Consider the following 22,238-nt stretch of genomic DNA (forward strand, 5'->3'; position numbering starts at 1 on the left):
TTCAAAAAAGCAAGACTGTAAACTCATTATGGACAGGGAATGTGTCTGCCAGTTCTGTTATATTGGTTCTCTCCCAAGCGCTTAGTACAGTGCTGTGTGTAGCAAAGCACTCCACATACAGTAAGCACTCAGTAAATGTGATTGACTGACTGCACACACTAAGCAGTCAATGAATATCATTGATCGATGATTGAAATGGAGCCCTCAAACAGTGTCATTACCTTTGTTGTCATAGAGATAATGACTTCTGCTGCTGATGCTGCTGCTGTCCTATTTTTATTCCCTAATAACCTTCTCTACAGAACCGTTTGTCCCCCCTTTCAATAGTTCTGCCACAACCATAAGGTCGCTTTATTCCAGGCTTTCACCCTCCCCATATATCAAACTACCCTTCGCCCTCGGTTCCTGCCCCAAACAAATATTATCTGTTCAGGCAATAAGATCTTTCAACCCAGAATGACTTAGGTTGTATTTTTCAAGGGTGATGTTGAGGTCCTGAAAGAAAACAAGGTAATCCTGGAAACACTGGAAGGGTATTCTGAGCTTGCATTGCATACCATGAAATTAGAGAACATATTGGCATCGACTTGACGGAAACTAAGCATAAGGAATGGCCATTATAATAAAATATATCTAAGAAGTAGTTGACGGTATATGCTATCGACCCTGCTTTTGGATTCTAGAAGCTCGGACAGTGCAGAATTTGCCTTATCTGTCAGCCCCCGTCTCTGCTAGGTGTTGTTCAGGTTCTTTTGAAAGGAATCATTTTTCTTTGGTATTCAGACACCGAGGAAAATAGCATTCATTAATGACCAAATGATTCCTTTTCAGTTAGAGGTTGATGATAAAACAAATTACTTTCAGGACCAAAGTATAATGTTATCCATATGTATTATTAAGTTTGTGATGAAAAGATTCCACGCTGCATTGGCTTTCCCATTTTTAATTAGCATTCTGTCAGTACAGTATTTTAATGTAGGTCTTATTAGTTTTCATGTTCTTCCACAGAGATAAAATGGATTATTTCAGATCACATTCCTGTCTCAGTAATTAGGTTACAAGCAGAAAGACTATTGTCTGCATTATAGCATCAAATTTATTTTAAATATGTTTGTGTTTAAATGAGACCAAATTGTTAGATTATAACCTTCTTATAAAAGGTCATCCAATTTTTCATACTGTGTCTAATTTAGGAAACTTGATTCAGTCAGCATTCAGATACTAGTAATTGGAGACAGGGATGGTATGAAATTGGCTATACATATATTTATGAAGTAAATGAATTCCACAAATAATCTTCCATATTTTAATTAGTAGTTTCAGCTTTCTCCCCGATTAAATGTACCCGAGTTACTTGATTTCTTTTCAGCTTCCAACAGTCAGTAAGAAATACTTAGGTGTAGTCAAATGAACACAAATTAAAGGTAGGAAGAAAAACCTCTGAGAGGCACTGATAATTGCCAACTGGATAATCAGCTCTTAAATAATCAGGAGTTGACTGAAATAATAGTAGTAGTAATAGTATTAAGTGCTTATTGGGTGCAGAGCACTGTACTAAGCACTGGGAGCTCATTGTAGACAGGGAATGTGTGTGTTTTTGTATTGTCCACTCCCCAGTGCTTAGTACAGTGCCTTGTAATAATAATAATAATAATGTTGGCACTTGTTAAGCACTTACTATGTTCAAAGCACTGTTCTAAGTGCTGGGGGAGATACAAGGTGATTAGGTTGTCCCATGTGGGGCTCACAGTTTTAATCCCCACTGTACAGATGAGGGAACTGAGGCACACAGCAGTCAAGTGACTTGCCCAAAGTCACACAGCTGACAAGTTCATAGTAAGTGCTCAGTAAATACAACTGAATGAATGAATAAATGGAGAGAGAATACATAGGTAGTTCTGTCCTTGTGCGAGGGGAGGGTCCTCACAATATAAGAAAGTGGAGTTGAAATTTATTGCAGGGAGACCTTGACCCCACCTTTGATTCTCAGAAGGGAGGCAGAATGGTTACTGTAACGACCTTTAGCAGCAGAGAACAATAATAGTAATAGCCCTGGAATTTGTTACACGTTTACTATACTTCAAGCACTGTTCTAAACTAAGTAGATTATGCTTCCTCATATGATGTTGGTATTATGTAACAGTGTGAAATTTAGGCAGGCTTCTACCTGATTTACTCACTCCATTGTGGATTACAGCACCCTCCTGTAGCATCTTTCCCTTTCCCACTTTCCAGTTGTTTCTCAAGAGGAGATCTCCCACCTGCCCCCTAAATTCACCACCTCCGTCGGCGCCTCTGACCCTACCCCCACTCACCTCCCAAAGCCACTCACTCCTATTGTCCTCCCCTCCTTCCGTGTTAATTTCAACCTCTCACGATTCATTCAATCTTTGAGTATTTATTGAGCGCTTACTGTGTGCAGAGCACTGTACTAAGCACTTGGGAAGTACAAGTCAGCAACGTATAGAGCCGGTCCCTACCATACAACAGGATCACAGTCTAGAAGAATAATTTTGGTATTTGTTAAGCGCTTACTATGTGCCAAGCACTGTTCTAAGCACTGGTGGGGGGGGAGATACAAGGTGATCAGGTTGTCCCAGGTGGGGCTCACAGTCTTAATCCCCATTTTATTGAAGAGATAACTAAGGCTCAGAGAAGTTGTGACTTGCCCAAAGTCACACAGCTGATAAGTGGCGGAGCTGAGATTAGAACCCATGACCTCTGATTCCCAAGCCCACTCTCTTTCCACTGAGCCGCACTGCTTAGCTCTTAGCACAATTCAATCTCTCTGTCCCGTCTACCTTTTAAAGAGGATTAAAAAGCCCATTCTCAAAAAGCCTCCTCTCAGCCCTCCGGGCCCCTCCAGCTATTGCTCCATCTCCCTGCTCCCAGATCTTAGACTGAGTCTTCTACGATACAATAGTTGGTAGACACAATCCCTGCCCTCAATGAGTTTACAGTGTAGAGATGTGTAGTGTCCAAAATTGGGAAAAAAGAAGAAAGGTGATGGAAGCGAGTGATCAAAAAGGTAGAACATACATTTGAGTTTGGATTTTCTTATTGTTATGTGCTATGCTTATTTTTACTGTCATACAAACTCCAAAGTATTTTCTGAAATTATTCTCTTCTAGTTTTTTCACTTGTTTCCAAATTTTTTATCTACCTGAATATAACAGTCCATTTTCTTGCTCTTTTCCAGATAGAAGCAATCTCCTTCAATCAAGAAACCAACAAAAGTATTTCACTATGGATATAGATGATGAAGAAAATATGAGTAAGATCTGGCTATATATGATGTAGTAAAATTAGCTAATTTTCTGGAATAATGGTTTTATAGTTTTGAAGGGCCGACTTCATGATGTGGATGTGATTCCTTATTGGGTGGGGCCGGCTTTCAAATCTGAAGATATTACATTATTAATCATTCGTGTTATTAGCTATAATGAAAGGTATTCTTATGTAACATGGATGTTTCCCCCCAGCCTGTTTTGATCCTCCATTTTAAAATCATGGAGCCAGCATACCATCATAGAGGTTGAAACAGGAGGACCTGCATAACTGTCCCAGCTTCTCAGAGAAAGGAACGTTCACTCTGCTAAATTTGCAGAATTATAACAGCTTTTTTTAAGGGATAATGTATTATCATTGACACTGGCTAACTTCCACATGACCCACAGCAAAACTATAACTGAGCTGGTGTAATAATTACGGCTTTTTTTGGCCAACGCATAGTTAATGATTTGAGGTGTGAGATTCCCATTGCTATTTTTTTGTATATTATTGTAAACATGTATTTAGTGTTATACTTTTTCAGATTCATTTTCTAAACACAGATTGCCATTTTAATTTGATTCTCTGAAAGCATTGCTTTGTTTCTTTGTTCATTGTTAGTCCCCGCTCTCTATTTGGACCCACAAGAATTACAGAATTATATTGCTAACGTTGATATTATCTTCAGAAAAGTGTTCACATTGGCCAAGATTACCTGAAGTATTCGAATTAGCTTGGAACTGTAGTATTTTCCCTTAAGGGTTCTAGCTTTACCTTGATGAGGTATTTTTTGCTCTACCAAGGAACTTTATCCATATAGACATAGTATTAAATCACCTCAGGGTTGACAGAAACAGTATTTTCTCAGTTTACCAATATGGTATTCATTAAAGTTGTAAGAGAAGGGTAGTATTCGTTTCTCATATTCTTATTTGGTCTTAAAGTCAAATTATGCATTTTTACTATTCAAATATGATTTTTGAGAGTAATTTTCAAGCTAATCCCATTAAAACATTCTCATTGTGTGGAGGATAGATTGAAGCTATTATTGATGGATTTTTCCTCCCCCAAATGAATAACTCTAAATGTAAAAGTCAAATTGATACATTCTCATATTTAAAGAAAAAAATATCTTCTAGCTCAAAGTACAGAAACCGGCGAATGACCCCATTCGTTTTCTCTTGATGTGAAAACGGTGTAAAATGCATAGAGGTAGAGCTGATGAACTTTCTGTAGTTTTTAATATATTACATAGGAAAAAAAATGTTCCATTAATCTCTTTGCATTCAGAAATAAGGGAAACTAGGAGAAAATGCCCTTCGCCCATTCTTTTTTCATAAAACAAAACTTTCTAACACATGATGATGGTAATGTCTCCTGTCGTAAACAACAGATATGCCTCATTCCGTAGAAGGAGTAACCACAGCAGTAATGCTCATATTGGATGTTGGTGGATGAATGGGAAAACCTAAGAAGAATAAGAACGCCACCTGGGTTATATCCCACATTTTTAAGAGAAATCATTATTCTGTATTTGTTGTGACTTGGATATTGCCCCTTTTTCACATAATATTTTTCTAATTTACCTGGCTTAAATGTTTGTGTTTTGGCTGTTATTTTAAATGGTTTTCCTTTTGTTTCTTTAATATTGCTAAGTTATTGTTGCAGTACATCAGAGTATTAATGCCTGAGCTGTAATTATATTTATTCCCCATAGTATGAGAGTTCAATATTGCAAATGGGAAATAATTCTAGGTTGATACTGGATAAAATAATGAAAAACAATTTAACCCTTTTTTAGAATTCTGACACTGAAGTCTAATTATGACCCTGAATTCTCTAGAGTTACTCTTTTCCAAGGGAGTGGATTACCTTATTGTTGTATGCATAAAAATATAATATGAATGATGTTGTTTCTTGAGCATGTTGTATAAGTATATATGTATATTAGTATCTCTCTAGAGAGATTTTATGAAAAATTACTAATTTAGAAAAATCTAGCCATATTTTATTTGTTCCCAAATTCCTTGGTTCATCAGTTTTCCTCACAATAACCTTGGGAAATTAATGAACATTTGAGATATGTATTCTCCTCTCCAGCTCTATGAACTTCTGGATCCATTTGGGACATTTGGTAGCTGTTCCAGGAGGCTCAAGCAATCAGTGCTATTTATTGAGTGCTTCCAGTGTGGAGAGCACTGTACTAAGCACTTGGGAGACCACAGTAAAGCAGAGTTGGAAAACATAATCCCCAGCCCTCAGAGAGATTGTTGTCTAATGGTTCCAAGTCCAAGGAACCTTCCACAGAGTTAGAAAAGGGGACCCAAGCATCCTATCATCCCTTTCTCTGGATTAAAACAGGGCCTCAGGCTTAGTACAGTGCTCTGCGCACAATAAGTGCTCAATAAATATGACTGAATGAATGGAGCATCAGGGATTCTCCACTGTATATTAGAATAATAATAGGCACAGTAAAACAGAACCTTACTGTATTTGCATAAATTCATCAAACAAATATTCAGTTTTCAGTATCATTTCACATGTATGGATTGATCATTGTTTATGACCCACTGTTAAGCATGTTCCAAAATGATCAATATATCCACTTTCATCGTAAAAGTTAAAGAACTAGTGTAGGACCTCATAAATTTGCATTTTAATTCAAAAAAGAGCTAGTACCAGGGTGGACCATTATTTGGGACTAGAGGGCCACCACTGAGGGTAACACATATTAAATATCTGGTGTTCACAATAATGTCAATACTGTTGTTCTTTCATTTATTGTGTAAAGAATCCTCAATGTTGTTTCCATACAAATAAATTGAAACTAGCCTTTCATCTGCAATGAAGATAGAATATAGATTCTTATTTCTGCTGGACTCAGTTAAAGGCCAGGTGGAATCAATGGTGGACCATATGTAGCCCCCTCTAAGCATATTTTTCCACATTGTTCAAGTTGGTGGTTTAATCCTGTTTTCTAGTTCATAAATCACAGGCCACGAGATTTTGTCACTTTTTTTACAACTGAAAGATCAATACCTATAATATGAGTGGCATGACAATTTTGTCAAGATTCCTATGCAAGATGCTCTTTGGGGTTTTTTGGTTTTGTTTTGCTGAGCATATGATTGAGTATGCTTTTTCAAAAATGAAGTAAGAAAAGCAGTTTAAGGTGAAATCATTTCAGTTTCCCATAGAATGCAGTCCTGAGCATATGGAAGTTATGCTGAAGAATATTTTGCTATTCCAAAGATTAGTGATTGTCAGCAAAGTGAACTGATTTATTGCATTAAGCATATCTAGAAGAATAGTGCCCTTTCTCGTAGTAGAAGAAATTCAAAATTTTAAAATTGAGGCATATTCCAAATCATGCCTCATGTTATTTGATTTTTAATTGAATTAGAACATGACATAAGAAAGACACAGATAGCAGGATCTTGGGATTAAGATAGTGATTTAATCTGGAATGAAGCTCTAAATCAGTAGTATTTTTTGAGTGCCTGCTGTTTGCAGTTCACTGTAATAAGGACCAGGGAGTGTAAAATACAGTTAGAGTTATCTTCAAGGAGTATACAGTCTAGCAGCAGAAATTGATACACAATTATTACAGATTAATCTTCCTGAAGTGTTGCATGGCCCATGTCTCATCTCTTCAGAACACTCCATTGGCTTTCTCTGTCTTTCTGCAGCAAATCAAAACTCACATTTGACTTCAAGGCTCTCCCCATCGGGTCCTATCTTACCATCCTGCTCTCTTCACCTTCTCGACTTCACCTAGAATCCGCATAGCCTAGTGGAGAGAGTGCAGGTCTGAGAGTCGGAAGGATCTGGATTCTAATTCCGGTTCCCCGATTTGTCTGCTTTGTGACCTTGGGCAAGTCATTTCACTTCTCCGGGCCTCAGTTACCTCATCTGTAAGATGGGGAATTAAAACCTGTGAGCCCTATGTGGGTTATGAACTGTGTCCAACCTAATTAGCTTGTTATCTACACAAGTGTCTAGTACAGGACCTGCACAGAGTAAGTGCTCAACAAATACCATAAAAAAGCCCAACAACTCCTCTATTGCTCTGAAATGTAGTGAATCGGCCTCTTTGCCTATTGGGAAATGTCATTTCCCCTTTCCTTCTATGAAACCCCACAACCCCTGTGCCCCAGTCCCCCAACAGTCTAATAGCAGCAATAATAATGTTACATGGAGGGAGGATTTGGGAGGGAAGATGAGTCGCTGTATATTAGAAGCAGCATGGCTCAGTGGAAAGAGCCCGGGCTTTGGAGTCAGAGGTCATGGGTTCAAATCCCGGCTCCGCCAATTGTCAGCTGTGTGACTTTGGGCAAGTCACTTCACTTCTCTGGGCCTCAGTTACCTCATCTGTAAAATGAGGATTAAGACTGTGAGCCCCCCGTGGGACAACCTGATCACCTTGTAACCTCCCCAGCGCTTAGAACAATGCTTGGCACATAGTAAGCGCTTAATAAGTGCCATCATTATTATTATTATTACTTGTAACATGTAAAGCGCCAAGGAGATATACATGTAGAGATGTACTGGAGGCAAGATGTTGCCAACTTGTACTTCCCAAGCGCTTAGTACAGTGCTCTGCACACTGTAAGCACTCCATAAATACGATTGAATGAATGAATGAAAGAGGAAGTGCATGATTGCATCAGTCTCCTTGCTTATCTCCCTGCCTCCTATCTTTCCCCAATCCAGTCCTTAATTCACTCTGTTGCCAGTGTCGTTTTTTCCAAAAAAATGCTCAGTCCGCATTTCCCCACTCACGACTGGTTGCCCATCCACCTCAGCATCAAACAGAAACTCCTTTCCATCACCTTTAAAGCACTCAATCAACTTGCCCCCTCCTACCTTGCCTCACTGAATTACTGTAACCCAGCATGCCCAATTCCTCTAACACCAACTTAACTCACTTTACCTCGATCTTGGCTACGTCATCACTGACTCTTTGCCCATCTCCTCCATCTGGCTTGGAATTCCTTCCCCCTTCATAAATGACAGACCACCACTCTCCCCACCTTCAAAACCCTCTTTAAATCACATCTCTTCCACGAGGTTTTCCTTGACTAAGCCCTCATTTCCCCTACTCCCTCATTCATTCATTCATTCAATCGTATTTATTGAGCACTTACTGTGTGCAGAGCACTGTACTAAGCGCTTGGGAAGTACAAGTTAGTAACATATAGAGACGGTCCCCACCCAGTAGCAGGCTCACAGTCTAGCGGGCTCTCCTTTTTGCATTGCCCATGCACTTTGGTCTGTACCCCTTAAGCACTTCCTATTCACCCCATCCTCAACCCCAAAGCTCTTATTTACATAACTGTAATTTATTTTAATGTCTGTCTCCCCCTCTAATAATAAGAATGATGATGGTATTTGTTAAACGCTTAATATGTGCCAAGCATTGTTTTAAGTGCTGGGGTAGATACAAGGTTCTCAGGTTGTCCCATGTGGGGCTTACAGTCTTAATCCCCATTTTACAGATGAGGTAACTGAGGCACAGAGAAACTGTGACTGGCCCAAAGTCACACAGCTGACAAGCGGCGGAGGCAGGTTTAGAACCCACGACCTCTGAATCCCAAGCCCGTGCTCTTTCCGCTAAGCCACGCTGCTTCCTCTAGAGTGTCAGCTCCTTGTGGGCAGGGAATGTGTCTACCAACTCTGTTTTACTGTATTCTCCTAAGCATTTATTACAGTGCTCTGCACATACAGTGAGAGCTCAATAAATCCCATTAATCAATTGATGATTGCAGAGAGGCTGGAGCTAGCAAGATGGATGAGGTGGTCATCTGCATATAGGTGAATGCTGGAGTAAAGGAGTGAGTGAAAATTGGGAAGAGAAGACCCAGAACAAAGTTTAGAGGGATAGAGGAGATAGAGGGTGATAGAAGATGAGCAAGTAAAGGAGATCAGAAAGAGCAGTTGGAGAAGTAGAAGGAGAACAAGAGAACCGTGTCAGTAAAACCAAGGTTAAATAGAGTTTCTAGGAGAAGAGAGAGGTCCACAGTGTCAAAAGTAGCTGAGAGGTCCTGGGGAATTAGCCTATTGTAAATCCAGCTCAATTTGGGGAGGATTTCATTGGTGACCTTGGAGAATGCTATCTCATTGGAGGAAAAGTACAGAAATCAGATTGTAAAAGGTCAGTAAGAGAGTTGGAGAGAAGAAAATGGAGCAGTGAGTGTCTCAACCCTTTGGGCGAGTTTACACAGATAAACTGTCTCTATCACGTGTCTGCTGTTGACCTTTGGCTAGCCGCCTAACTTCTCTGGGCCTCCGTTTCCTTATCTGCAAAATGGGGGTTTGGACGGTGTCAAACCGGATCATCTTGTGTCTACCCCAGCACTTAGTCCAGTGCTTGGCACACAATAAGCGCTTCACAAGTGTTCTCAAATAAACGGGAGCAGCGAGATGGAACGACAGCTGGGGGATGCAGTGAGATCCAGAAATGGCTTTTTTTTTTAGCGTAGGGAAGGCGTGAGCTTGTTCACAGGGGCAAAGGAGCCCACAGAAAGTGAGCATTTGAAGATTATGTTCAGGGATGGAAGAAGAGTAAGGGCAAATGTTCTTAGAAGGCAAGTGGGGTTGAGATCAAAGGCACAGAGAGGCAGGGTGTTCTTGTCATCATCATCAATCGTATTTATTGAGCACTTACTATGTGCAGAGCACTGTACTAAGCGCTTGGGAGGTACAAATTGGCAACATATAGAAACAGTCCCTACCCAACTGTGGGCTCACAGTTCTCATGAGAGCCAACTGGAGGGAATAAGTGTAGATGTAGGGATAGAAGCCTGTTGAGAGACTTCGGCCAACTCCTGATCATTTCAGTTTTCTTGACAGTGGTTGGGAGGGTTCTCGGGGCAAGAGAGGACAGTTGGGGCCTCGGAGCTTCAGGAGGGAGCATTTTGTCTGGATAATTATTGGGGCAAGGGGATCCACCTAACTAATTATCACCACAATTTCTTCAAAATAAATCTACCAGCGTTTCACTGTGCTGCGAAAGTTAAAATGTGGAGAATTTGAAGTCGGTTCAGAATCATTTATGAAAATGCTGTTATTTTTTAAATTGACATCAGTATATGCCATATTCAGGGTCCAGTTTCATAATGCATGGTCTGTGATTATGGTGTAGAGTTTACAAAACCTGATTATGAACCATTTTCAAGATCCTCTTAAAATAATACAATACAGAATTAATTATTTGAAATAGTAATTTGGTTCAAAATATTGGTAAAATGCTTCATCCAGAAAGGAAACTAGAACTGGTCACATTCACTTATCTTCCAAGTGCCTAATTAATTGGCATTTTGAAGGTAGTACATTATTCTCTTTGTCCAAAAAGAAACACGTTGAAGGAAAAATCATATGGAAAAATGTATGATTAATGTATCAACATCTTATCAGTGAAAACAAGTATCTTGTAGGGCTCCTAATATGAGATTTGATGAGACCGTATGTCTCTAGGGGGTGTCATTCTTAAAACTGTAGGTAAATAATTTCAGGTTATAATCAAAATGCATTCCTAATGATTAATACATTCAAAGTTTGGAATTCCAGAACTCTTTTTTACATCTGAATTTTACTTTTCTGATTCTTTTAAAGCATGTAATGTATTCTCAAATTGCTAACAGTGTTATAAATCTCCATCTGGCTCTGTTTTTGATCTTTTCTTGTTTTTGAGCACCGAAAGGAGTAACCTATCGAGCTTTTGCTGGAGGATGTTATAAATGAAAATTTAGTAATCATTCCATCAGCTTTGTCAACTGGGTGAAGTGGTGTGTGTGCCAGTTATACTTTGGGAAGGCTTTGTTTAAAGAAAAGTCCGTATCTCTCACAGGGAAAAAATAGGCTCCTTCTTGGGTTTATTTAAAGCTGTGATTATTTTTTATTATTCTTCTGTCAAACTGAATAAATGCATCACTGGAAATTTAAGGTCCTTAAAGTAGAAAATCTGAAGACTTTGATAATCATTAAGTAATTTTTAGCCTTATAATTGTCATAGCTAATAAAAATTTTCATATAGCGTGATTGATAGTTTACTTAGCATAATTTAGATAATCTCGTAGATGAAGGGGGAGAAATGGTTCCTACTGCTCAACCACTTTATACTTAAAATTTTGGTTGTTATATAGGTAACAGAAACACTGATAGAAATCTTATTCAGAAAAGGTTAGAGGCTTTCAACTAGGGGAAAACAAGGGCCCATAAGCATTTATCGAGGAGCTTTAATACCCCTAAATACAATCGGGGGAAAGGGGCTTAATTTTTTATTAAAAATGAATTTAAAATGAGTGTAAATGATTTTTTCCTTTTTGTAGATAAAATGATATTAATTTGCCCAATAGGATTGGCACCAATTTAACTAATTTTGAGAGGAAGCCTTATGTTAACCATAAAAGCCACTTTAAGTTAAGATCTGTCCTTCTGGAAAATAATGATATACATCTGAAAGAACATTTGAGAGAAGTAAGAAATTAATTTGCTAACATTCATTAAGTATTTGGGGTGCATAGTTAAAAAATGTTAGCTTTAGGGTTACTTAAGTTCTGCCTTGCATTCTTGTAATTGTCAAATTGGGATGGAAAATTCTTGTCCTCGGGAAGCATATCAGGAATGCAAATGCAAGAAAGTCAGCCAGGTGATTAAAATTCAGTAACACAAATGAATAAGCTTGGGAAATGGCGCTATATTTTTCTCCCGATGATTTGCGAGTGTTGCAGTTGGAATGCTCGTGTATCGGCTACGTATGCAATTTTCTGAGATTACTGTCAGAATCAAATCAAATAAGTTAGCACTTTTATTGACTCTATAGTACCTGCTGGGCTATTAACCTACAAATGCATATTTATAGGAAATTGCCCCCCTTAAATGATACCTCAGCTGAAAACCAACGAGTGGCTGAGGTTAAATAAAATGGAAAAGATGCAATTAAAATGGAATTTCACATCTTCCTTGACCCGATGTGTTTCATTGATACTATTAATAGAGGGGTCTTTCAGCAGGAATCCCATGCAACCAATTGCCGATGAACTGCTGTAAGTGGTTTCTTGGTAGTCTAGTACATTTCCAGCAACAAAATTTAGATAAGAAATCGGCCTTTTATCTCAAAGCATTGTGGGTGCAAAATGGAACCTTTGCCAACTTTTCAAGACAGTCAGCAAATTACCAAACTCTTATTTGGAATTCATGCTGATGGTCCTGGGGTTAAAAATGAGGGTTTCCCGTTCGCCCAGCACAGACAAACATCTGTGAGCACACATCATTTTAACCAGTTACAAAGAGAGATAAAGGAATCTATAAATTTTACATTTACAAGATCCTGCAACGAAGGCGTTGTAAGTTACTCTTTCTGGGCACCGCAGGTTCCAGCAGCATCGACGTTAAGGAAAACCGCAACTCAGACAACGTCCCTCCCAAGGAGAGCACCGTGCAAAACCCCGGGGAGGGAACCCAACTCTCGAACGGTGCTGGAAGCGGCAGCAGGAAACGCCCCTTGGAGGAGGGCAACAATGGGCACTCCAAGTACCGTATCAAAAAGAGGAAGAAAACCCCGGGGCCCGTTTTACCCAAAAATGCCCTCATGCAGCTGAATGAGATTAAGCCCGGTTTGCAGTACAAGCTTCTGTCCCAAACAGGCCCAGTCCACGCTCCGATGTTCATAATGGCTGTCGAAGTTAATGGGCAGGCCTTTGAGGGCACTGGCCCCACAAAGAAGAAGGCAAAGCTTCACGCAGCCGAAAAGGCCCTGCGGTCTTTTGTTCAGTTTCCCAACGCATCTGAGGCGCATCTAGCCATGGGGAGAACCCTTTCCGTAAACACGGACTTTACGTCTGATCAGGCAGACTTCCCCGATACGCTTTTCAATGGATTCGAAACTCCCAACCAGGCAGACAGTTCCTTTTATTTGGGTTCGAATGGAGATGGTTCTTTTAGCTCCAGTGGGGACTATCATCTATCCTCAGCCACCGTAGCTAGTAGTCTAATGCAGTCGCCTCTTCCCATCCCTTCACCCTACCCTTCCTCCGGCGGGAAAAACCCCGTCATGATCTTGAATGAGCTGCGGCCTGGGCTGAAGTATGAATTTCTCTCCGAAAGCGGGGAGAGCCACGCCAAGAACTTTGTAATGTCCGTGGCTGTGGACGGTCAGAACTTTGAAGGCTCAGGAAGGAACAAAAAGCTCGCCAAAGCTCGGGCTGCTCAGTCAGCCCTGGCGTCACTTTTCAACATGCATTTGGATCAGACCCCATCTCGCCAGCCGATTCCCAGTGAGGGACTCCAGTTGCATTTACCACAGGTGAGAAAACGCAGCTAATGTCCGTTAACACCAAACTATGTAAACTGGTGGTTTTCTAATGATTTGGGGAGCACGTTATTAAAGCCATCTTTTCCCCGTGACGTTTTTGGCAGCTGACCGTCTCACCCCAGCAGTAGAGCATCTGTAGTGTCCTCAGGTTTCGGAGGGAAATTTGAGTGGCTGCCTCTTGATTTTCTAAGTCTTGAACTATGGACCAAGTCATGAGAGCAGTTTTAATCGAGAAAAGAAAAACAAAAACTTGGATTTGTCACTCTGAATCAGAGCCCAAGCAGTTAATTTAACTGCTGCTTTTATGGCCTCGGATTATTACAGTTAAAACCTTTTCAAAAATTCCTTTAGGAAGGTACTCATTATGAGAAGATGAAAGGGGCAGAAAAGCAAGTAACGGAGACAAGCTTAGCTTCTGAGCTTAGCAGCCAAGTGTGTCCAGGTAGAGAAGCTCTCGAAAAGAGGCAGTAGTGAATTCTTTCCACCCATTCCTATTTTAACTTCTTCCTATCCTTCCCAATCACTGATTTCACAGTGGTAGCTTGGGAAGATGGCATCTCTAAAATAATGACTGGGATGAAATCACCAGCCCCAAATCCCAGCACTTACTACAGTGCCTGGCACAGAGTAAGTGTTTAACAAATGCCAATTAAAAAAAAATCCATAGGTAAAATGGCCATAGAAGCAGCGTGTCTCAGTGGAAAGAGCAAGGGCTTTGGAGTCGGAGGTCATGGGTTCAAATCCTGCCTCTGCCAATTGTCAGCTGTGTGACTTGGACAAGTCACTTCACTTCTCTGTGTCTCAGTTACCTCATCTGTAAAATGGGGATTAAGACTGTGAGCCCCCTGTGGGACAACCTGTTCACCTTGTAACCTCCCCAGAGCTTAGAACAGTGCTTTGCACATAGTAAGCGCTTAATAAATGCCATCATAATTTTTTTTTTTTCAATGAAAATGACCAAATGAGATTCAAACGTCCTCGGTGGCTACCTGAGGACAGATAATAGCTTTCACCCCCCCCCCCCCCCCATGACCACCTGCTAGGCTGTCCGAGAGGCTCTCAGCTCACTCCCGTTTGGTTCTGGGAGCCTGGGTTCAGCCTGGGTCTGTAGACCAGGAGGAGGTGAAAGGCTATCTCTGGCTGCCCTGCCCTAAGAGCTGGAGAGCTAAAGATGTTGGCTTTGGCTCCCCAGTACAAGTTCTGAGTGCGCAGTAGCAGAGCTGTCACCCTGGGTAAATAAGAACATTATATAGCCACGGCCAGGTTCTCAAGAAAACCCTTTTTTTTGCCTTGGTGTAATTTTTCAGCATGCATTTGACCAGAGCAGAGTAGGAGAGCATGGGTAGGACAGTTGCCCTGGGAACAAAGGAGGAGTAGGTGCAGAATGGGGTCCAAAGGGACCCCGTTCTCCACATCCTCTCATACTCTCCTTTGCACTTTGTCCCAGGAAGCATCCCTTCTTTAGGGCACTGTGGAAGGAAGTGAAGAGTGACCTCCAGATTCTCAGGCAGTAAAACAGCACCCCTTCACCTGTCAGTCAGTGGTATTTGCTATTAATGATTATAATAATGATATTTATTAAGCGCTTGCTTTGTGCCAGGCACTGTACTAAGCACTGGAGCATATACAAGCAAATTGGGTTGGACACAGTCCCTATTATCCCACATGGGGCTACAGTCTCAATCCCCATTTTGTGGATGAGGTAACTGACACACAGAGAAGTGAAGTAACTTGCCCAAGGTCACAGAGCAGACGAGTGGTGGGATTAGAACCCATGACCTTCTGACTCTCAGGCCTGTGCTCTATCCACTAGTGCTTACTGTGTGCAGAGCACTGTACTAAGCGCTTGGAAGACTAAAATAGGGTGGGAATCTTGCCATGCCTTATGCCTCCAGCCACGTTCTCACCCATTACCTCAGCAGCAGAATAGCGCCCAGGACTGGGAGGTAGAAGGACCTGGGCTCTTATCCAAGCTTCTCCACTTGTTTAATAATAATAGCAATAATAATAATAACGGCATTTATTAAGCTCTTACTATGTGCAAAGCACTGTTCTAAGTGCCAGGGAGGTTACAAGGTGATCGGCCTGTCCCACGGGGGACTCACAGTCTTAATCCCCATTTTACAGAAGAGGTAACTGAGGTACAGAAAATTGAAGTGACTTGCCCAAAGTCACACAGCTGACAATTGGTGGAGATGGGATTTGAACCCCTGACCACTGACTCCAAAGCCCCTGCTCTTTCCACAGAGCCACACTACTTCTCTATCTGCTCTGTTTATCTGCTTATCTGCTCTGTGACCTTGGGCAAATCATTTAAACTTGTCTGTGTCTCTGTTACCTCTTCTGTAGAATGGGGTTTAAGACTGTGGGTCATAGACTGTGTCCAATCTTATTAGCTTGTATCTACCCCAGCATGTAATACAGTGCCTTGCATATAGTAAGTGCTTAATAAATGGCATAAAAAAAGGGTGCCAGTTCTATACTGACTCACAAACTTCACATCTTGGGGAAGCTTTTGCCGGGCTTTTTCTCAAATCCTGGACTGACAATGAACTGTAGATAAAAAGGCTACTCCCTTTTCCCTTCTGCTTCTTTGGTGTCCCAGGAGAGGAGATAACATGGGGGAGCCTCTCCCCACTGTCTCTCTTTACCTGAAGAGAAGCTTCATGAAGGGTAGGAGGGAAAGGGGGCACACAGTTAATTCAGTCAGTCATTCATTCAATCGTATTTTTTGAGCCCTTCTCTGAGCAAAGCACTGTACTAAGCACTTGGAAGAGTATAGTATAACAATAAAATTGGCACTCTTGGCTTGGGCACAGAATTAACCAGAGCATTTTGTGCTGCATTTGACCAGCAATTATGTTAGAGTTGAAAAACACCTCTCGGGAATGCATGGGCCTGAAGCCAGTCCAGTAATTGAATTCATTTAATCAGGCTGAATTTTGCCTGAAGTGCTCATCTGAACTGACCCCAGATCTCCACAGGTCAGTAGTTCGACCTTCCAATGAAGGGTGGTATGAAGGACACGTGAAATTACTTTTGGGTTCTGTGTACTGATCTCAATTGACCCTTCTGAATATAAAGTGCCATAATAATAGTAACAATGTAGGCATTTGTTAAGCACTTACTATGTGTTAAGCATTGTAAGTGAGGCGGTAGATACAAGAAAAATCAGGTCGGAACTAGGCTATGTCACATTCTAATTAGGAAGGCGAACAGTTATTGGATCTACATTTTGCAGATGAGGAAACGGAGGCGAAGAGGAGGTAAGTGACTTGCCCAAAGGCACACAGCAGGTAGACGGTGGAGCTGTCAATAGGCCACTCTGCTTCCCAGTTCCAGTAACAGAGGTACAGTAAAGTGAAATGTAGTTAATTTTTTCAAGTGATTTGATTAGGGGAGAAATTGCCTAAAGATCCTATTTCTTTTCTATTATCAAAATAATTGTTAATAATCTTGGTAATTTGTTAAGCTCTTGGCTTACTATGTGCCAACTATTATACTAAGTGCTGAGACAGGTAAAGTACTCTAGAGGGAGAAAAGATACTGAATTTCTGTTTTACAGATGAGGAAACTGAGGCACAACGAAGTTAAGTGATTTACCCAGGATCATTCAGCAGGCCAGTAGTGGGGTCAGGATTCGAACCTAGCTCTTCTGACTCCCAAGCCCATGGTCTGTTCACTAGGTCATACTGCTTCCCAGTTAGACAATAAATTGTTCAGTCCGTTAGAAAAATATTCTTGCATTTGATGAGAAGAAATCTATAATTCAGAGGTAATTTATGAAGCAGTGTTGCCTCGTGGAAAGAACCCAGAACTGGGAGTCAGAGGACCTGGGTTCTCGTCCTGTCTCTGTCACTGGCCTGCTGTGTGGACTTGGGCACGTAACTTAACATCTCTGTGCCTACATTTCTCAAGACCTGTTATCCCTCCAACTTAGACTGAGTTTGTGGGACAGTGACTGTGTCCAACTCGATTTGCTTGTATCCACCCCAGCACTTAGTACAGTGCCTGGCACATCGTTGTTGTTATCATCATTAATAATATTGTTAATATTATTATTATTGACTGGTTAGAATATTTGTTCCAGGAATTAAAATCTGTCATAGTTCGTTTGTGGATTAGGTTTGAGATGGCTACTCTGTGTAGGTGACCAATGTTCCTCAGTGGGAATTGGCAGGCTAGTTCAGTTTGCCCTCTCCTCCTACCTCCAGTCAAATATTTTAATTTTTTTTTAAAGTCCTGTTGCACTTATACAATAATAGCATAGCTTCCTCCATTTTTAGAGTTTGTGGTGAATTACAAGTCATGTGTTATCAAATTAAAATTTCATATCCAAGAAATACAAAGTCAGGTGCTCCATAAAAGTGACCCCTTCAATTCACTTTCAGTCAATTTTTCCCTAAAGTTCCAGTATTTAGTATATCTTTCAGAACGCTGACAAAATCAATAAAAAGTGAATCATAAGCATAAAATATTAGAGTTTTGTTCAAGATGATGTTATTTTGGCCGGACAATTGAAATAATTTTTCACATTCCACTTTGAATCAAATTGCAAACAGTTAAAAAGTTACTTGGGACTAAGTTCGGGTTTTCACCAGTATTTCAGAATACGAACAGGTAAAGTGGGTATTTTCCCAGTTTGGATGATTTGTCATCCTTTATTTTGTGATGGTACCTGTGGCTTTTTGGACCTTATTGAGTAGGGTTGATCATCTAAAGGAACACATACAGAAAAGGATGGCATGTTTTAGTTTAAGGAGGGCTCTGACATGTGAGAGCCATTCCAATACAATATTTCTTTAACAAGAAAATGACATAGAATGATCATTTTCACTGTGCATGTTTACTGGCAATGTACTATGACTCCCCAAAATATCTGTTTTCATCGGTTTGAAATGAAATAGACAGTACTGGCTCGAGGATATAAAGCTGTCAGAGAGCTGGCAAACATTGTGGATTTATTTATTGAAAATCAGTCCTTTTTCAACAAGGTTTTATGATGATGGTATTATCAAGCTGTGTTGTACTAGATAAGCGATTGTATTTTTATATGAGATGATCATTTTAAACCTGCTAATTTAGAAGTCATGTTGCAGTATTTTTGTATGACAAAAGGTTTATGCATATGTATAATTGGATTTTTCTATTTCGTGCTTAATCCAATTTATGAAACCCATTCCTGGATTCTCATTGTAAACAATCTGAGACAGACATAAAAATAAAACCTGTTTCCTTTCTTGATTTATTTAAATTCTTATATTCTATTTCATGAGCACTAGCATTGATAAATGCTCAATTTAAGTATTTGCTTATTTGAATACATGCTATTCTTCTGCTCATATCTTTGATTCCCAGGTTCTAGCAGATGCTGTTGCACGCTTGGTCATAGATAAATTCAGTGATCTGACTGATAATTTTACATCCCCCCATGCTCGTAGAAAAGTTCTTGCTGGAATTGTCATGACAACAGGTAAAATACTTAAATTGTGGTAATTTTACTTTGCTCTATCACTCTAATTCAACTCAGTCAACTCTAATTCAATCTTAGTATTACTCATAGGAGATGTCTAGAGGGTGCTTTGCAAAATCTTGGCTAATTGAAATACTGCACAAGCTAATTTTTTTCCATCTTTTAACTCTGAGTTCTATTTACCATTTTACATGACTAAAACAATCCCCGGACTACCCCAATTGGAGGAAAAGCTCATGTTTCTCATCCTCTTGGTGCCACCACAACGTATCCACTGCTTCAAAAAGTGGAAATTCTGTCTGTGATAAAACCTGGCATTCTCTAGTTTTTAGTGATAATGGAAAACTAATTAAAAAGGGGGAATTTAGGATTCCAAGGCCCATTTTGATGGAAGAAAGCAGAGAAGCATAATAGTGAGAGGAGTCCCCATTCCTGAATTTACTCTCCAAACTAGGTAACCACAGAGCTGCCCTCTGAGTCTTTCGGTGTTCTTTTGTCCCCAACTTCTCCGGACATGGCCACAGCCAGAGGAAGTAGCTTTGGTTCCTAGTTCTGGTCATCCTTCAACTTCCTGAAAATGTCTGTACCCACGGTGGGGTAGGGTAGCCACACCATTGAAAGTATGTTTTCCCTACCCTTGGGCTTCCCTTCCGCAAGGTGACAAAGGTATTCCCTCTCAGAATTTATTTGCCTCTTCCAGGTGATAAAATGGTAGGTAGTAGATCATCCCCCCTCTCAGGGTTGCACCTTGGAGAATTTCCAGTACTCTACCAATCTTGGCTGTGGGAGGGAGAGTCAAGCAAAGGCCTACCCATTCCATTCCTAGCTTGGCCAGTGGCTAGCGAGTGGAAGACAATCTGCTACAAGTCAAAATACACCCGTAATGGGTAGCAGTAGCATCGGAGAGAGTCGAGGACGGAGACTCGAGTTTACTGCGCGGGAGGTGGCAATAGTAAACCACTTCTGTATTTTTACCAAGAAATCTCTGTGGATACACTCCAGTACGATTGCAGTTGGAGAGCGGGGTGTCCTGGGAGAGATGTGTCCGTGGTGTCACCATGGGTCGGAAACAACTCAACGGCATAAGACAAGAAAGACAAGAATAGACCACCTGAGTTCTTCCTAAGCACCTAGAAAAGTGCCTTATATTTTAAATCGATATTGGATAACTGATTTTCAGGACCTGGGAAGAAGTAAATAACCTCTAGGGAGTTATTACTATTAAATGGGTTCCTTGAACTGCTCTGAATTGACTTCCATTCAGAGAAAGGTCAGTGGGGACACCAGTTTATCTATTGGTTAGGCTGTGGTCCTTTTAGAGGTCTCACCACGGTTGGTCTAGTTGTGCTATGAAGTTAATGCCAGAAGTGTGTATTCTCTGGAAGATTAGTAGTCTTGTGATTTGACTTTCAACCTGATTAAATGGTTAAAAAGGCTGATGGATGGACAGACGGACAAATCTAGTAACATAATTTAATCACTTTTTCTTTTTATTATTATTTATTAATTATTATTAGTATATGGACTGTGTCCAACCTCATTTGCTTGTATTATTGTTATGGTATTTGTTAAGTGCTTATTCTGTGCCAGGTGCTGTATTAAGCGCTGGGGTGGATACAAGCAAATCGGGTTGGACACCAGACCCTGTCCCACATGGGGCTCACAGTCTCAATCCCCATTTTACAGATGAGGTAACTGAGGCACAGAGAAGTGAAGTGACTTGCCCAAGGTCACACAACAGACAAGTGGCGGAATTGGGATTAGAACCCATGACCTTCTGACTCCCAGAACGGTGCTCTATCCATTAGGCTATGCTGTTTCTCTTGTTCTCCTTGCCATCCTGGTCAGTCATCAGGTTCCGTGGGTCATCTGGGTCTGCCCTTGGGCTGGTTGCAAAAAGGGGTATGGAATCCAGGCATTTTCATTCTCTGAAGCTCTGGTCAGCCCCTTCCATAAGTCTCTCCAAGATCAGATAGGTAGGATCTGGGGGTCCACCTACGCACTGCCTCTGTCTTTTCTTCCTTTTCCCTCACTCAGTATCTCTTTCTCCACAGCACATATGCCCACTGCGTCATACAGTCATATTTATTGAACGCTTACTGTGCAAAGTACTATGCTAAGTGCTTGGGAGAGTACAATACAATACAACACCGATGACACTGTTTGCTCGGCTAAATGCACAGCTTTTAGGAATACAAATGGCTTTCATCAGCCACACCTTGAGAGACTCTGGGCAGTTTGGATTTGGAATTTCAAGGGGAAAGAATTTGGAATGAAATGGGAAGAGAATGGATTCACTCAATTACCAAGAATTTAAGGAAAGGTTATTTCATGCTGTTTGTGTTTCAGGTACAAGTGTTAAAGATGCCCAGGTAATAAGCGTTTCTACAGGAACGAAATGCATTAATGGAGAATACATGAGTGACCGTGGCCTTGCGTTAAATGACTGCCATGCAGAAATAATATCTCGTAGATCCTTGCTTAGATATCTCTACACACAGCTTGATCTCTTCTTAAGGTAAGTTTGAAGCTTAGAGACTTGGAACATAAAACAATTTAAAAAGTCCTGATTGCAGTGAAGGCTTTTAGGAATGATAGAATCATCGTGCTATTAATAATAATGGTAATAATTATGGTACTTGTAAAATCTTACTATGTGCCAAGCACTGTTCTAATCGTCGGGGTAGGTACAAGGTGATTAGGTTGGACACAGTCCCTGTGCCACATGGGGCTCACACTCTTAATCCCCATTTTACGGATGAGGGAACTGAGGCCCTGAGAAGTGAAATGAGTTGCCCAAGGTTACACAAAGTTACACAACAGATTCGTGGCGAAGCCAGGATTAGAACTCAGGTCCTTCTGATTCTCAGGCCCATGTTCTATCCACTGGGCCACACTGCTTCCCAGTTTGGGGAAGTATCAGTGTCCAGCCACATCAAAGGACATTTTGACATTTGGTTGGGGTCCTATAAGATAGACTTCCCTTTTGGGACTTTTTCCATGCAGGGGAGCAGCAGCTAGTAAATGCTGACAGGATATCGCCAGCCCCCCAAAATCCTTCTCCTAGAACCTCCAGGGACCTGCCCTCTAGGGAATTTGGTCCGATATACAGGGTGGGGTGTTCCCACCCTGGCAAGACTGCCTTTCTTTTGTACAGAACAACTGATGAGACTCCTTCCA

General features: G+C 40.9%; 1 protein-coding gene and 1 non-coding gene across 6 annotated transcripts in view; both read left to right on the forward strand.

Moving 5' to 3' along the window:
- ADARB1 (adenosine deaminase RNA specific B1) overlaps positions 1 to 22,238 on the forward strand; it is a 219,952-nt gene that overhangs the window by 150,890 nt on the left and 46,824 nt on the right. For all 5 annotated transcript variants that reach the window (XM_038748933.1, XM_038748934.1, XM_038748935.1 and 2 more), the window contains 4 exons: positions 3,200 to 3,274; positions 12,645 to 13,576; positions 18,944 to 19,058; positions 21,408 to 21,576. In XM_038748933.1, the coding sequence (XP_038604861.1) occupies positions 3,200 to 3,274; positions 12,645 to 13,576; positions 18,944 to 19,058; positions 21,408 to 21,576 (1,291 nt within the window). The remainder of the gene's footprint in view (positions 1 to 3,199; positions 3,275 to 12,644; positions 13,577 to 18,943; positions 19,059 to 21,407; positions 21,577 to 22,238) is intronic.
- On the forward strand, positions 19,788 to 19,926 carry LOC119931158. The gene has a single exon (XR_005452015.1). It is a non-coding gene; the product is annotated as a small nucleolar RNA SNORA7 (small nucleolar RNA).

Source organism: Tachyglossus aculeatus, chromosome 7 (genome assembly GCF_015852505.1).
Source record: "Tachyglossus aculeatus isolate mTacAcu1 chromosome 7, mTacAcu1.pri, whole genome shotgun sequence".
Lineage (NCBI taxonomy): Eukaryota > Metazoa > Chordata > Mammalia > Monotremata > Tachyglossidae > Tachyglossus > Tachyglossus aculeatus.